The sequence below is a fragment of the Neolamprologus multifasciatus genome, chromosome 12 (genome assembly GCF_963576455.1).
Source record: "Neolamprologus multifasciatus chromosome 12, fNeoMul1.2, whole genome shotgun sequence".
Lineage (NCBI taxonomy): Eukaryota > Metazoa > Chordata > Actinopteri > Cichliformes > Cichlidae > Neolamprologus > Neolamprologus multifasciatus.
This window is the reverse complement of record NC_140450.1, coordinates 19,581,069-19,596,905: the sequence shown is the minus strand read 5'-3', so window position 1 is coordinate 19,596,905 and position 15,837 is coordinate 19,581,069. Positions and strand designations below refer to the sequence as shown.

Here is a 15,837-nt window from a genome sequence, read left to right as displayed (position 1 = left end):
TACTTGTAATTTTCTAAATAAATAAACGGATTGCAACAACCTTCCAATAGCCTGAAAACCAAAATACATTAATAATATGTTTCTTTTACGTAGGAATCCCTCTGATATATATATATATATATATATATATATATATATATATATATATATATATATATATATATATATATATATATATATATATATATATATATATTTAAATCTCTTATGTTTGTATGTGGGTTTACTGTTTCAGATAGATTAAAAAGCAGATGAGGTGAGTAATTAAACCAAAGTTAATTGCGAAAAAGTTTATTGTGGGAATTGTCCAGACTATTTCTTTCTGCAGGACTGTTGTTCCAGCGGTGTCATCACACAAATACAGTTTTAAAGAAATGAAAAAGAGTCTTTGTTGTGCAAAAAATATTTAAGTTGACGTTTTGACTTATCACCTAAGCTGAAAAGCAAAATCTTTGAGGAGTGGACTATAAAAAACCTTCTGTAAACAAACATAATAAATGTGACGAACATTATTCAGGCCAGTCTTTCTGTCCGGGAAACGCTAATCTGCCCAGACTGTATAGGCTCGGCTGCATCAACAAAATAATCTACTGCAGCTTCTCTTGAATTTTCATTTTCCACCTCCCAAAAATGATTGTTTAGAAATGACTTTAGAAACTAGGCTGGTACTAAAAATGTGTAACATGTGGCCTATGGAAGCTTTTTATTCTAAGCTTCGCATCAGCGTGGCAATCAGTGCGAAAACAGTGAATAATTTATCAGATCAAAATCCACGCTGCGTGTAACCTAATCGTCACCGCCACCTTAAAACGCACAGATGTAGCGTGCGTCTGAGCGTATATACTGTTAGGCTTATTGGCGTGGTGTCCGAGCAGCTCGGAAACTTGATGGATCTGCATTTACACACATGAACGCACACTAGCACACACACAATTACACACAGAGGGTACGGACCCTGTCTCTCCCAGTGGCAGCGCGCTGCAGTACCCGCTTGTCGCGCGCGTTATGCAGGAGAGGCTGTGGACCAAACTGCGGTAACCAGAGGTCTACACCTGGGATTTGGATAATTCAAAACGGTAAGAGATGCAATTATTACTGCGTATTTGAACCAAAACATAGTCACGTGCAGGTGGAATAAATCTAAGACTTTCTCGTGCGTAAAAGAGCGCTATTTATGCGCAAGAATTGCCTGCAGGAGATAACATTTTTACATTAATTTGATGTAGTAATCTTAGCGTATCGAATAACTGCTGTGTTATGTCCTAAGCCAGTATGTCAGTACATGTAAGCTCTAGTATTTTCTGGTAAGCTATTTTAGACCTTGTCCACCTGTCATGTCTAAGATGGTTATGTCGTGAATATCTCGGATATTTTACTTAAATTATTAATCTGAAAATCTGGTTGATGCTTAAATTAATACAAAAAAGATGAATGGAGAGACTGCAGTTAAGCTGAATGGTGGAAATGTGTAATGCTGACCTCCCGGTGACCTCTTCAACTTTCAACTCTGGATGCCTCCGGTTATCAAGATCTACAGTAATCCAGTCAATGTGATGCGCGCTCGCGTCACCTCGATGCTGTTGCTACTATAGGCCCCTCCGTGCCCGAATAATCTCCTATAAAAAAGATCTCTGTATCTAGCCTCGTGTGAGATTATATTTGGGGGTTTATCTTGAAACAACCCAAATCCACGTCACATTTTCTTGGTATGTAGTAGCCCAACATATATGTAGATATATATAAAATTGTGCTTTAATCACCAATATGACACAGACACGAATCAATAACCTATTAGTACGTAAATAAATCTGCCAGCAGTTATCAGCTAATATGTCTTCTTTTCGCGTGAGGGGAATGCTCACACACGAATGAAAATTTGTCTAAAAAATCAGACCACGTCTCTCTTATTTTCATTTTACTCTAGCTTTGCCGACAGTCTCCTTCCACTCACCCATCACGTGTCTAATGTTTATTTAATTCAAGCGTAAAATATCTCCCCTCTGTCCTGAAACAGGAAGTAACGCGTTTCTCTGATCAAGCAGGACATTTTTATGAATAATACAGATTTTTTTTCAGGTAGGAAATGAACCAGCGATCATTTTGTCAACTTGAAGTCTGTGTGACATAACACCAAGTGAGAAGGCTGTAAAATACATGATTGATGCGGTGGGGAAAATAGACGCTGTGAGAAAAAATATCTATAAATATATATTTTCATATAAATGTATATAAATAAATAATTCCCCATCGAGGGTGCGTGCGTGCGTCTGGGTCTCTGTGTGTGTGTTTCTGCGCGCGTGATTGGCCAGTGTCACAGCCATGATTTGGGCTGCAGATACCGATGCACCGTGCAGACCTATGAGAGCGCGGGGTTGGCAAAAGGGGGAGGGCAGAGTACGTGAGGCGGACTTGACTCCATTTGTTGTGAAGGATCTGATGAGCTGGGTTCAGATCAAGGCTATTGCTGGGTCCGCGAGGACAATGGGGAGTGAGCGAGACAAATGAGGAAGGAATTACAGGCGCTGTGAGCAGATCTCAGACTTCGCCACAGCTGTGGACGGGAAGCAGCGAGGCGGACGCGCCTCTCCGTGTGCGAGCAGGGAGACGGACAGCGAAACGAAGAAGAAGAAGAAAAAAATAGACCAAAACTAAAAACTACAATATGACAAAGCTGCAGTGGAGACGTGGATTTTTTAAGAACCACCTTGGAAATATTTAAAATTTATATTTTTTTTAATTAAAAAAAATATATATATATACATATATACTCGCTCTACAGCCTGCAGAGCGCGCAGGAAGAGGATGAGAGTGTTTTCTGCAGGGGGAGCAGGGCAGTGCATTTGAGGTAAAGGCCCTCAGAGAGAGCACACAAAATAAACATGCCAGACATACACAGTGGTTAGATTTGATGTGCACTTTCAAAGCTGCAAGCTATGATTGTGGTAGCTGTACAGTTCTGTGCACTGTTAACACTGGAATGTAAACCTTCAGATATCATGTACTGTAAACCATGAACTCAGTGCATTTATTACGGCATCTGTAAGTGCAGTCCAGTTTGGTAGCTGGGATGTTTAGATCTCATAAAACTGGTAGTGAATCTGAACCTTCTTCGGAAACAATGCTCAAGATCAAGCTGCACGTTTAATCTCATTTCAAGTGTAAGTCTGTAATTAGGTGATTGGATGAGTTAGTCTATTGTAACTCTATGTGAGCTATTGTAATCTATTGTGAGTGATTGGTTTTTTTAGGGAAACAAGGCCAGGAGTTCTTTGTGGGGGGTTTTCACCACAAACTCAAATCGTGTCCTCTTTGCGCTCCCTCTAACAAAAGACCGTTTTGTCCCCATATATAATTATTATTATTTAGAAATATTAGATATCCAGACAATATCCAGAGTGTCAAACAGCGCATAGAATTTGATCAGATAAACCAGTAAAATGGGCGAATGTCTGGTGTGTGTGTGTGTGTGTTGTGTGTGTGTGTGTGTGTGTGTGTGTGTGTGTGTGTGTGTGTGTGTGTGCATCAGTGGGACATGGCAAACGGAGGGGACCAGTACGGCCTTGCAGAGCCCCCTGACTCGGACTGTATGGATTCCCCAAAAGAGACCAAACAGGAAAATCCCAGCTTCACCCTGAACTCACCAGCTTCACCGCAGAGCGCGTCCAGTCAGCAGGTACCAACCTGTAGCTTACTCTGGATTTTAATTTAAATTTACTTAAAAAAATAATAATTCAATGTTGTTGTTGTTTTACCAAACAAATAATAGCTGCTCGTCCAGTCATATTTTTCATAGAAATAAAAACAATAACTTCTGGATGCAGAAAAAAGTAAACAAAACTTTGTCATTGCTGTTGGTTTAATTTGCCACGGATGTGGCTTATAATGCCTATTAATTACTAAATAATTATTTAAATATAACTAGGGTTTAAACTTTAACTCGTGCACTCATTATATTTTTGTACAGGGGATGGAGGGAATCAAAGTTTTCCTTCATGATAGGGAACTTTGGACCAAGTTTGATGAAGTAGGAACGGAAATGATCATCACCAAGGCTGGAAGGTAAAACTGTCGAATGACTTTAACACAAAGTAATTTTTATTGGTGGTTCGTGTTGTCCCACTTAAAACATTGCAAATTATTCTTAATGTCACACTTTTTGATCAAACATAAACCTAACGGGACAAAATACAGTACGGCGGGTTGCCACCGGGCCTCAGCAGGGAAATTTTCTAAAGGAAACCAAATCCCTAAAGGAATAATTTATTTTTTATTTTTTATTTTATTCATTTAAAAAAAATAAATCAATATTTAATCATATATGTCGCTGTTTTTATTTGATTTTTTCTGGCTGTGCTCCCTGCAGGAGGATGTTCCCCAGTTATAAAGTGAAGGTCACAGGACTCAACCCGAAAACCAAGTACATTCTCCTGATGGACATCATTCCCGGAGATGACCATCGCTACAAATTCGCAGACAACAAATGGTTCGTAGGAACATGTCTACAACACGGTATACACACTTACAGGACATTCAAAGTCATGTTAGTATGGTAGTGAACGTTGTATGGCAGTGTGTTCGGGGTATAGGTCAGCTTCCCCACCAAAAAAATATCTGAATATATAAATGTTTTAAGTGTATGGTAAAACAGAAAGAGGATGATAACAAATATACATTTATTTAAAATAAATGAATAAATACAATAATAGCTTTCCGAAAAAATAAATAAATCAAAATTTCCATTTCCAGATCTCAGATTCCGCCATCTCCTTCCCCCTCTTTGCTTATGAACCTTATATCAAGAAACCTCTGAACTTAACTCTGGGTAAACCTTGTTGTTGTGGGTTTATACCCTCCACTCCACCCACGCTTGTGCACTCTGTAAAGGTCGGGTCCTTCTTGCAGACTGGGATGGCCTAGTTCCCCGTGTTTCCCCCCCGTTTCTGCCCGCCGGTTAAATCGGAATATGACGGGTTCACGGGGCGGACAGACGGCGCAGACCGGATTAAAATCTCCAATTCAGCTGTGTGTGTGTGTGTGTGTGTGTGTGTGTGTGTGTGTGTGTGTGTGTGTGTGTGTGTGTGTGTGTGTGTGTGTGTGTGTGTGCTGCTGAAGGGAAATCCGATGGACAACTGACTCTGCAGCAAGATATCTGCCCCTTCAGAGCATCATTTGGTTATTACAAAGACACAAGGGGTCTGTGGATTACCTGACACAAAGTCCCAGCTCAGAGAGTAAAGTTACTAGAGGGGCTCGGTGTTTACACTGTAGCCTGTAAGTCGCTGCTGGTCCGTAGGGCTTTGTTTCACCCTGTCCTGGGAGTTTGTAGAAATATTTTTGCCTTCCGGTGTAGGAGGATGCACAATACTTTCCACAAATGATGAAAAGTTCACACATCACAGACTCCCAGGCTAAACAGAAGCCTAAATCATTTCTGACACCGCGGAATCAATTCTTAATACTTTAGGAGCTGAATGTCCATGACACTATTGGTAGTTTCCACGCACATGCGCCCTAGTTGTTTGGGAAAATACATATCGACTCGTTTATGCTGTGCAAAGTATCCAAAGTATGTGGGGGGGAAACTCACCTGTACAAATATATAAAATGTGCAGATGTTTTCTCTGTCTGTTTCTCAGTGACTACAAGGAAATTAGGAAAATAATGAATAATAAAGATGGACCTTTATTGTTATTTTTCTTAATTATTAAAAAATACAGGTTATGTTAACGATTTCAGACTTTTGCCTGGAAATACACGCTAGAGCAGTTTAGGAGGAAACGGTTCATTTCGGTTAACCGAGTTAAGGTCCAGATGTGGGTGTCTGCGTAAGCTCCAGCAAAACATAGTTTGTCTAATTAAAGAACTAACCAGGCCTTCTGCAGCCGGCGGCAGCGCTGGCCTGCTACACCACGAAAACCACTGGGACCGTGTGTGTGTCAGTGTCAGAGCATTTTCCGATCCACCGCGTTTCCTTGGTCATAAAGGTCGATAACGGGGAAGGCAGAGCCCGCGATGCCCGGTAGGCTCTACGTCCATCCGGACTCTCCCGCCACAGGGGCGCACTGGAGCCGCCAGCTTGTCTCTTTCCAGAAACTCAAACTCACCAACAACCACCTGGACCCCTTTGGACACGTGAGTCTGTCTGCTTAACAGTATTTTTTGCTTGTTTGCTTTGTTTCTGTGTCTGTCACAGACAGAACAAGAACACACGCTCTTCTCTGTTTGATACAATAAAAAAAGTTTGCCCTTTGAATTTAGTTCCATTATTTTTACTTATAATAAGCATACAAACCATCAGCTGTCCTAATGAAGGTGGCCTGCGGGCCAAACTAAATAGCCTTTATACGCATTTTAAATAATTAAACCTGAGAGGTGTTTTCAGTGTAAGAAAAATGACTATACAAAGTACAGCACAGGTCCGGTCAGCCAACACGGTCTCGGTCAGCAGGCAGGCAAAACCCGAGGAGCCCGTGAAGCTCACTCCTGGGGGTATAACTCACCCGACATCACAACACAACACAAATCACCGCGAGAGCCGCACAGCTCACACTGCACACTTGAGATGAGACACATATGGTTACAAGCGCGTGAGAGCAGATGATAGGCTATCGTTCTGCGCGCGCCTCTTGGTTCCAGTGCATGCGCACGCAGAAAAAAGGGAAAAAGACGAAAGAAAGGACACAACTGTAATATTTTTATACTTAAATAAGTATAACTAATATAGAGATAATCTGCAACTTTGCCGTTAAACCGAGAGCCCCCTGCGTAAACAAACGTGGTCTCGCCCAAACGCGCGCAGAGAGGGCCGCGATCTAGCCAAGAACCACTTGTGGAGTTGTCAGTGTCGTGGGAAATAGTTTAGACCGTGCGCAGAATTCACAGTTTTTAATAGTTTAAAGTTACCAGTATGTCCAAACTAAAGCTTAAAGTCTTTAACAATATCAAACGGGAATGAATCAGAAAGTCTAATTAGACATACGCGGAAATAGTTTGTTGATGATCAGTGAGTGCTGAACACATTTTTTAAATTCTGCATTATACCAGATGATTGCTCGGGTGCGTACAATTTATTCAAAAGGCTTTAAATGTCATACAAGTTTAATTAACAAAGATTAATATGTTGATTTAAAATGGGGTTTTATGTATATTTATTTCCTTTTTTTCTTTACTTTATAGGACAACATGACCTTCATGAATAATTTTTGCGATTTTTCTAACCAATGCAGATGAAAAAAACCAAAACACTTGCAGGGTTCACATTACTGTAAGAAAATTAGTCTCGGATTGTAACTGTATAAACAAAGATCCTTTATTGTTTTTACTGCTGACATTCACTTTGATCCTACTCACAGGTAATCTCTGTTTTAAACATTTATGTCAGCCAAGGATTCTGGAAATCAAAGTACCTTTACATGGGATTAATCGCCACCTGGATTCTAAAGTCTAGATCCAAGCATCTGCTAGTGATTTTCTGGAAACATGACAGGCCTGTCAGTCTTACCTACATAATATCTCCCCCATGTAGATAATACTCAACTCTATGCACAAATACCAGCCTCGTCTCCATATTGTCAAGGCAGATGAGAACAATGGCTTTGGTTCCAAAAACACAGCTTTCTGCACTCACATCTTCCCCGAGACTGCCTTCATCGCTGTGACGTCCTATCAGAACCACAAGGTAAGCCTAATGCAGAGCACACTACGAAGCACTGTTAAACATGGGGAGCCAACTGCAAATGCTGTAGCAAGTACTGGAAGTTTCACAATGTATATGAGTACAGTAGGGGTACTCTAAGTAACACAGATGCATTAGAAGTCCTTATAATGGTATAAGAACCCTTAAAAGATGTTTATACAGTTTAACAATTGTTGATGTGAATATAAAGTGTAGAGTGATTTCACTGGCTGAGCTACAGTATGTTACAGTTATTCAAACAATAATGGAAATGGATTTCATTTTAAACATCAGTGACAGATGCATGCATATTTTTTGGCCTTTTGGTCAGTAGTTATAGTCAAATTTCTTTCTCACACACACAAAGGCTCTCTCACACACACACACACACACACACACACACACACACACACACACACACACACACACACACACACACACACACACACACACACACTGTTTGTATTACTGTCTTTATTTTGTATCCAAAAAGCCAATTAGCATGCTATTTGTTTATGCGTCATAGCTTAGTATTTGTAAACATGTAAACATTAAGTTTCTCCCTTTCTCTGTGTGTGTGTGTGTTTATATGTGTGCACGAGCTTGTGTGAGTGTCAGCCTCTAATGACCTGTTTCTTTCCTTTAATCTGAGCTGAGCTAGTTTCCTCGGCATCTATTAGAAACACAGATTGCTGAGGCTTTGAGCCTCGTTGCTGAATACGTTCACATGCGATGGCTTCATTTTCATCACGTTTAATTTTCATAACAAATAACTTAAATAGTTACAACTAAGAAAGTTTTCTGTCACAATTTATATTTCTATAGTTTGTCTTTTGATTTTCTTTTAGAAATTATAAATTGTAAGCAAAGTGTTTTGGTAGACAAAACAGAAGCAAAAATCTTTGTAGCTTTAATGTGGCATTCTTCATTTTATTTATTATATAATTAAAGTTGAGGTTAAAACCCCCCAATAATAATGATTTAATCCATCAGAAGGCATTTTGAGCTTATAACCAATTTGCATTGCATTGTTTTCTGTACATAGATATATTGCAATGTATTTCAACTTTAGCTATAATTATTATCATTATAGTGTCAAGTTTGCATAAAATACTATAGGTAATACATGTACTTCATAATAATAAAATGGTAATAATTGTTAAATTATTATATTTAATACAAGTATGTAATTATAAGTACAGTATACTTCTTGCTTACAATACATTTTTATCACAAAGTCTATGTATACGTTCATATATAAATAAATATATTTCTCAAATATATGTATATATATATATATATATATATATACAAAGTCTTACTATATATATATATATATATATATATATATATATATATATATATATATATATATATAGTAAGACTTTGTATTTGTATGACTTTTACACTTACAGTGCTACAATAATAATAATAATATGATATATTACAGTGATAAAAATGTCCAGAAGAATTATTACAGCTCTTCTTCTTCTTCTTCTTCTTCTTCTTCTTCTTATTATTATTATTATTATTATTATTATTATTATTATTATTAGAGATTGTATTAATTTTTTCAATTCTTTTGGTGAAACATATGATTACTAAAAAGCTTTATAGTTACATGGTAGCTATAGTTAACATAAGCAGTATAAATAAGTAATATGTAAGACACTAATGTGGTGCTAAATAGAAATCAGAGCTCTTTAGCCAGCAGTTTGGTGTGGGTTATCAGTATTTTCAGCACTTCAAAGTTTGTTTGGACCTGAGCTCGTGTCAGATCTTCAGCCGGCTCGCCTCTTGTGTGATGGTCTTGGACTTTGACCAAATGAAATCCCTCAAAAACCGCAAAGATTTACCTCCATGACATCACTGGGAGAAGTTTGAAGCTTTAACATCAAAGCTCGAAGCTTTGGACCTCTAAAAGCTTTGGCCTGAAATCCTTAAACCTGGCGACTGTTTGGGTAAACAGTTTATTCTGTGTCAGCTGCGAGAACACTGTTCGCTCTGTTAGAAACGTAAGCGGCTGAGGAATGTTGGCCATGCAGAGCTCCAGCAGTCCTCCTTTTAACACTTGCAGGGCCTCCGAATAATAGTAAACCATTGATTTAGTCAATGGAAGAAAAAACAAAACAAAACAGAGCATGCCTTTGGGCCTGCAGACCTGTGCAAGTAAAATATTGCTCTGCTTTGTCCTCAGATTACACAGCTGAAGATAGAGAATAATCCTTTTGCTAAGGGATTCAGAGGCAGCGACGACAATGAGCTGCATCGCATGGCAAAGCTACAAGGGTGAGTACAGCTTCGTTGATGTGTGTGTGCTTGTGAGCTTTTATAAGACACAATTGCTATTCTTCTCTCTCAAACTCCATCAGCTCGGAGGGGGAGGTTGTTATGATGGGGTACATATGGTCTAAGACACAAGTGTGTCTGTGAGTGGAGCCAAGTGGTATAAAGAGATGTCAGCCATTGTCACCTGAAGGTTGATCTTACCCTGAAAGCCCGCCCTGAACATGCAGCACAAACACAAACGCACACCCAGCATCATTTCCTTTGCTGCATTGATAAGTCCATGATATCATGTTGCTGCTGGTCTATTTAGGCTGTCACCACTGATCAGCTGACAGGCCTATATTGTGTCGGGTTGCGTGCTGAACTAATCTCCATTTGAGTGGTGTTGTGGCAGGCAGTTTAGAGGTTTTTGCAAGCCAATGGGATAGGCTGTCACTGAAGGGAGGTTGAGGAAAGACAAGGGGGGAGACAGAGGGTGGGAGAACAGCATTAAATGCAGAACCCCTGCTTTATTGGAGAGGAGAGGATATGAGAGGACAGGAGAGGAGAGGAGATTCTATGTGAAGTGACAGGGATGAATGTTTATTTTTAGAACGTTGAATTATCTCACAACAGCACTGTGTATATGTGTGTGTGTGTGTGTGTGTGCGTGTGTGTGTGTGTGTGTGTGTGTGTGTGTGTACGTGTGTGTGTGTGTGTGTATGCGTGCACGACTGTGTTACTGTCTCAGTGGGAGTCAGGGCGATGTGGCCCGCTGTCTCCCGCACATCACTGAGTTCACCAAGAGGGCAGTGTGCACAGAAAGAGATCAGAGCTGAAAGGATGGAGAATATCTAAATAGACTTGAAGGAAAAGGGGCAAAAAACAAGAATTCAAGAATTCAACCAAGCAGAATTTAATAATAAGAATATAATAATACATGCACAGATTTGCACATTTGAGAACAGAAGGCTTGTGCTGCTTTCCTGTGCTTGTTACAACATCTGAGATAAACTGTTACCCCATGCTGTAATCTTGTTTTCCTCTCTGTTACAGCAAGGATTACCCAGTGGTCCCTCGTAGTACTGTCCGTCAGAGAGCCTGTTCTTCTGGGAGTCCCTTCAGTGGGGAGGGTCGCGGTTTGCGGGGCTCCCCCGAGGCTGTTGGGTCTCCTTATAGCTGTGAGAACGGCTTGAATGGTAGCAGCCCTCAGGAGCTACTGAGTGCTCCACCCACGCATTACACCCTGCCTCATCCACACCTGCAGTCTGGCCAACAGCAACAGGTGTACCACTGCACCAAGAGAAAAGGTAAGAGGAAACTGTGTGTTCACACCAGGTTTAAGTAAATCATATAACGATGAAGACAAAGGGAATACAGAGTTTTATTTAATATAAAGTTTTGTCTTTTTGAATGAGCATTCAAGGATGCACCATCATCCTTCCAGTTTCCAGCTTGTTTTCAAAAGCATTCATGAGAATATATATATGTATATATATATACATATATATATATAGATAAATAGATAGATAATTACTAACTAATTACTAATTAGTTAGTAAATTAGTATTTTAACTAACCAACAACAAAGACGTTCATCTACCAGTGGGTGATGTAGTGAAGTTTATATTAAACTATTATTCTACACTCTGCTTGACAAGGAGAGTGTTGTTATTATTATTATTATTGTTGTTGTTGTTGTTATTATTATTATATAATTTGCCTATATTTAATTGAAAAATGTTGAAGCTGCGAAACTTTGAGTGATTTTGAAAAAAAATGTGCTCATTGACAAGTGATGGCAACCACTTCAGACCACTTTCAGACCACTTTCAGAAAAGACATGTTTAATATGTTATACTGCCCTGCATTGTTGTATTTTCTATTCCATAATGCACCAAAGTCTTGGAGTAGGTGATAGGTCTGGTCTGGACGCAGGACAGTTTATCAGCTGACTCGTACTTGGCAACATTTGACATTGTTTGCTATTGTACTGCTGAAATAAGCCAGTACTTCCCTGAATGGCAGCATATGTTGCTCAATAACTTGTATTTATTGTTCGGCATTAATGGAGTCTTTAAAGATGTTACACATGTCACATCATGGAGGGCCTGAGTATAAATGTCTATGAACTGTAAGTGTTCTTCTTTTTTTCATGGGAAAGTTTAAAATTGCGACCTTAGTGGTGAAATGTGTTCACTGGTGATGGCTTCCTGAGCCCACGGAGTCCTTTCTACAGCAGAATGCTGTCTATCTTAGGGCACCGAAGCTCAGTATTGGTCTTTGGCTTTGTTTTTTATTTACAGAGATTTCTCTAAATTCTCTGAACCTTTTATTACCTTTATTTGTACAGTGTATGATGAATTAGCTAAATTGTTTGCAGTTTTTCTTAATTAAGAAACAGAAGTCTTATTTTGTAATTAAAGTCTTATTCATAATGGGGAACCCCTCTTCATATTTACTTCTAAAAACTTCAAATCTTACAGCCTTAAAATGGGATCAAATCCAAAAACGTGCATTAAAAAATGAATAAAATAAAATTTCTTAGTTTCAGCATTTGACATGTTGGCATTGTGTTATTTGTAATTAAATATAATGATTAAATGATTCAGAAATGATGGCATTCTGTTATCTTTAACATTTTACATAGATCCCCCATTGATCTGTGTGCAGTTCTGGTGCTTTGATGTTTATTTCAAGGGTTGTTTTTTTCTACAAACAGCATTGCCAAAATTAGAAAGTATTGAAAAGAGTTATAGACAGGCCTACTTTGAAATTTGAAACGTCATGTGTACATTTTTTTTGTGTCTCAGCTACTTAAACTGTAGTAAATGGGAAGTTATAAATTGAAAGCTGGAACTCTCGCAGTTCTCATTTATCTTCAACTTCAAATGGAAAACCAGCATTTTTTTTCTCTGTCTTTCTATAGTGGAGGAAAACTGCTCCTCGGAAAACCACCAGCTTTCATACAAGAAACCCTTCATTGGTAGTTCACCAAGTGAAGGGGAATCGTACTATCACCCCTCCTCCTATCCCCCTCCTCCACCCGGTCTATCCAACAACCCAGCCCTGGGGCTCACTGACTCTCCTTACAGCTCTGACATGGGACAGCGTCAGGCCTGCATGTTTGCCGGATCGGAGCCCAGAATGGATGAACTCAGCTGTGCATCCTGGTCATACCCCTGCCCCATCCCGACCGCCATGACCCCAATGGAGCCCTATCCACCTTACACCCCTCATCCACCCTACAGCTCCAGTCCTCAGGGCTCTCGACTCAGCGCTATAGCCCACCAGACCTCTCCGCCACTCGGAGAACACATCACCCACGATCCCTACCAGAGACAGAACTCCGCACCTCCATCTCAGAGCTCCCAAAACATTCACAGCAGGCAGCTCGGCTCTCCTCTCAGAGAATATCCCCGATACACGCCCAATCTGTCTCCTCCTCTCTACCACACACTAGAGACACACACACACATCCGGTGTGGAGTGCCAGAATGGAGTGCAGCCTCCTAACTAAATCAGAGGATATATCTAAAGACTGATGAGTGGACAGAGATTCCTAGTCCCAAATTTAAAGAGTCTTCTTTTCGCTCTTCTGAAAGAAGCTGCACTACATATGAACTAAATATGATATTAATTTTGTAATATAATTGTGAAAAGTGTGATCTTGTGCTGTGTGAAGCGGTCTCATCTGTTAGTCATGTTTCTCCCCTCTGCTGGAAGGAGTAGTAGATTGTTGAGGACAGGACCTGGACAACAATGATGCTCCAGATGTTCACAAAAGAAAAGCTCCTTCTAACTGCAAAGTGAAAATCAAAGTTTGTGTTTTGTTTTGCGTAACTCAAAGACTGGTGTGATTCAAATGTTTGCGCTGTGAGCACTAGGCTTGTTCTCCTCTCAGTGACTCCCACTTTTTTTTGGTATTGTGAAGGATTTAAATTGTGACCCACTGTCAGACAGGCAGTAACATTTACTGACCAAAATAATCTGAGCTCTCATAGCAGAGCCTAAGGGAGACATTTTTCCTCTTTAGTGTTCAAAGCGCAGCTCTATGCTCAGTCTCGGTGAAGGAGAAAAGGCATGAGTTGTCCGAGTGAGCGTGTGCGCGCGTGAGCCTGTGTATATGTAAAGCCTATGTCAGCTCAGCTCAAGAATGCTATGAGTTCATTTCCAATGAGACAGGCAGTGGTAGCTGCAGGCACTGCACCATCGAGATAAACAGTTTGTTTAGACCGCGCTACAGGCCCAAAGACCTGTAAACACTGTTTCCACTGCATTCTGGGTAAATGCACAACTCAGCGTCACACAGCTGTCACCGCTGTCCTCTCAGTCACCCTAGCCTGACCAATCAGCTTGCTCTGCTCACTCGGAACACGCCAATGAGCGCGTGGCTTTCTTTTATCCTTAGCTGACCAGTCGGATCAGGAGTGCAGCGCGTGTTATACATTCGTGCATTGGGCCCATTTTTGTTTGTTTGTGAATTATTCATGAGTCCAGTGGTGATCCTTGACACGTGAGGATTGCTCAGCAATCACAAAGAAACACAGAGCTGTAAATGTTGATACACCAACTCCTGTTGTCTTTTCATTTTAAGTCAGAATTAGTCCCTGTCATACATACAGCCTTATTTCATTGCTTGCTAGATTTGGTTGTGTACGCGCATTTCCCTGCAGTCCTTGGGACACATTTTAATCCTTGTAGCTAAATGTGAAAAAACAAGCAAACAAAAGAAACAAACAAGAAGTGTGGCCCTTTTTGTGAAGAATAGATACAGGCCTCTGGTTTATGTGTTAACAGTCTGTTTTTTTATATCTCTGCCCAGGTGTTTTAACATGCAGTAACTTGTGATATGGTGCTCTAACATTACAAATTATTCATCCAGAGAGAAGATCCTCATCATTCCTTGATATCTATTTGATTTGTGTGTGTGTGAGAATGTGTGTGCGTGACGTTGAAATAAGAATTGATTGTTCTTTTTAGTTTGTTTTTATTTTAGCCCTGTTCCTGCCAATAGTATTTATTACTCTAGATTTGTAAAGAATAGTTTGTTGTTTGTGAAATAAGACGGTATTGTTCGGAGATCATTGTTTCTCTTTGAGGGTTTGTTTCCAGTTTTGCCCTCCATCTTCAAGTGGTGATAAATATTTGTGATAAACAAACTTTTCTGTTCTATGAAATTACAAAAAAAGGGATTTATAAACAGAAATTGAATAAATTTTAGAGAGAAAGTCCTTTGGTTGGAGCATTCTTCTTTGTGACTAGGCAGCAAACACAGCAAGGACAAACAATTAACATTCCCGGCGGGTTATTTAAAGTATGTTCGGCACCTCTGGAGTGGAAACTCTTTTAAGTGGAGGGCAGTTTATCTATTTTGAGGCATGTATGAATTTGAAAGATCTGATAACAAGTGCAAGCTCATTCAACAGTGTTGGAGAGAATTGTTTAAAGTGTAAGAGTGTTTACTATGCTGTCTTATCAAGCATAACGGATCCCAGTGTCTGTTACTCTTCTTCTCAGCAGCCAAACCTCCAGAGTAGTCTGGGAGCTGCACATACCTTGTCCACCTCTTCTTATCTCTGACAGGTTGTTTGGCATCTCTAGTCTCCACCAGCTGGACCGCCTCACTGACAACCTGCTGCCCAGAAAAGGGAGGGGTCTGTTGGGATCGAGGACAAAGGAAGGTGGGGGTGTGTTGGTGGTCCCCACACTTCTCTTAGACTCCTTTCCAAATTGCCATCTCATGTTCCTGTGTCTCCACAAGAAAAACCTCGTATATTGCTACACCTGACAATTCAGAACTGATTTTTTTCTTTTATTGCAAAAGTGTTTAAATAGCCTTTAACCATTGTATTTTAATTGAATTACATACTTTATGTTTGTTAGAAGTTTTC

At 39.9% G+C, this 15,837-nt stretch overlaps 1 protein-coding gene across 2 annotated transcripts; it reads left to right on the top strand.

The window, feature by feature from the left end:
• The first annotated feature begins 832 nt into the window (after positions 1 to 832).
• On the top strand, positions 833 to 15,174 carry tbx5b (T-box transcription factor 5b). Of its 2 annotated transcripts, none has more exons than XM_085180817.1 (9): positions 833 to 1,076; positions 3,527 to 3,673; positions 3,965 to 4,059; positions 4,364 to 4,483; positions 5,985 to 6,132; positions 7,526 to 7,678; positions 9,873 to 9,964; positions 11,000 to 11,253; positions 12,873 to 15,174. In XM_085180817.1, exons 2-9 carry the CDS (start codon positions 3,533 to 3,535, stop codon positions 13,457 to 13,459), a joined length of 1,590 nt encoding a protein of 529 aa, XP_085036943.1. In that variant the 5' UTR covers positions 833 to 1,076; positions 3,527 to 3,532; the 3' UTR covers positions 13,460 to 15,174. The 2 variants fall into 2 exon arrangements, with proteins under 2 accessions (XP_085036943.1, XP_085036942.1); XM_085180816.1 differs by lacking the exon at positions 833 to 1,076 and adding an exon at positions 1,083 to 2,845.
• Positions 15,175 to 15,837: the final 663 nt, after the last annotated feature.

What these genes read in the sequence shown, in the direction of transcription:
- tbx5b (XM_085180817.1), top strand. Translation starts at nt 3,533, where the DNA reads ATGGCAAACGGAGGGGACCAGTACGGCCTTGCAGAGCCCCCTGACTCG. An exon ending in CGTCCTATCAGAACCACAAG is followed by an intron (nt 7,679 to 9,872) that starts GTAAGCCTAATG and finishes CTTTGTCCTCAG; the next exon opens with ATTACACAGCTGAAGATAGA. An exon ending in CGCATGGCAAAGCTACAAGG is followed by an intron (nt 9,965 to 10,999) that starts GTGAGTACAGCT and finishes TCTCTGTTACAG; the next exon opens with CAAGGATTACCCAGTGGTCC.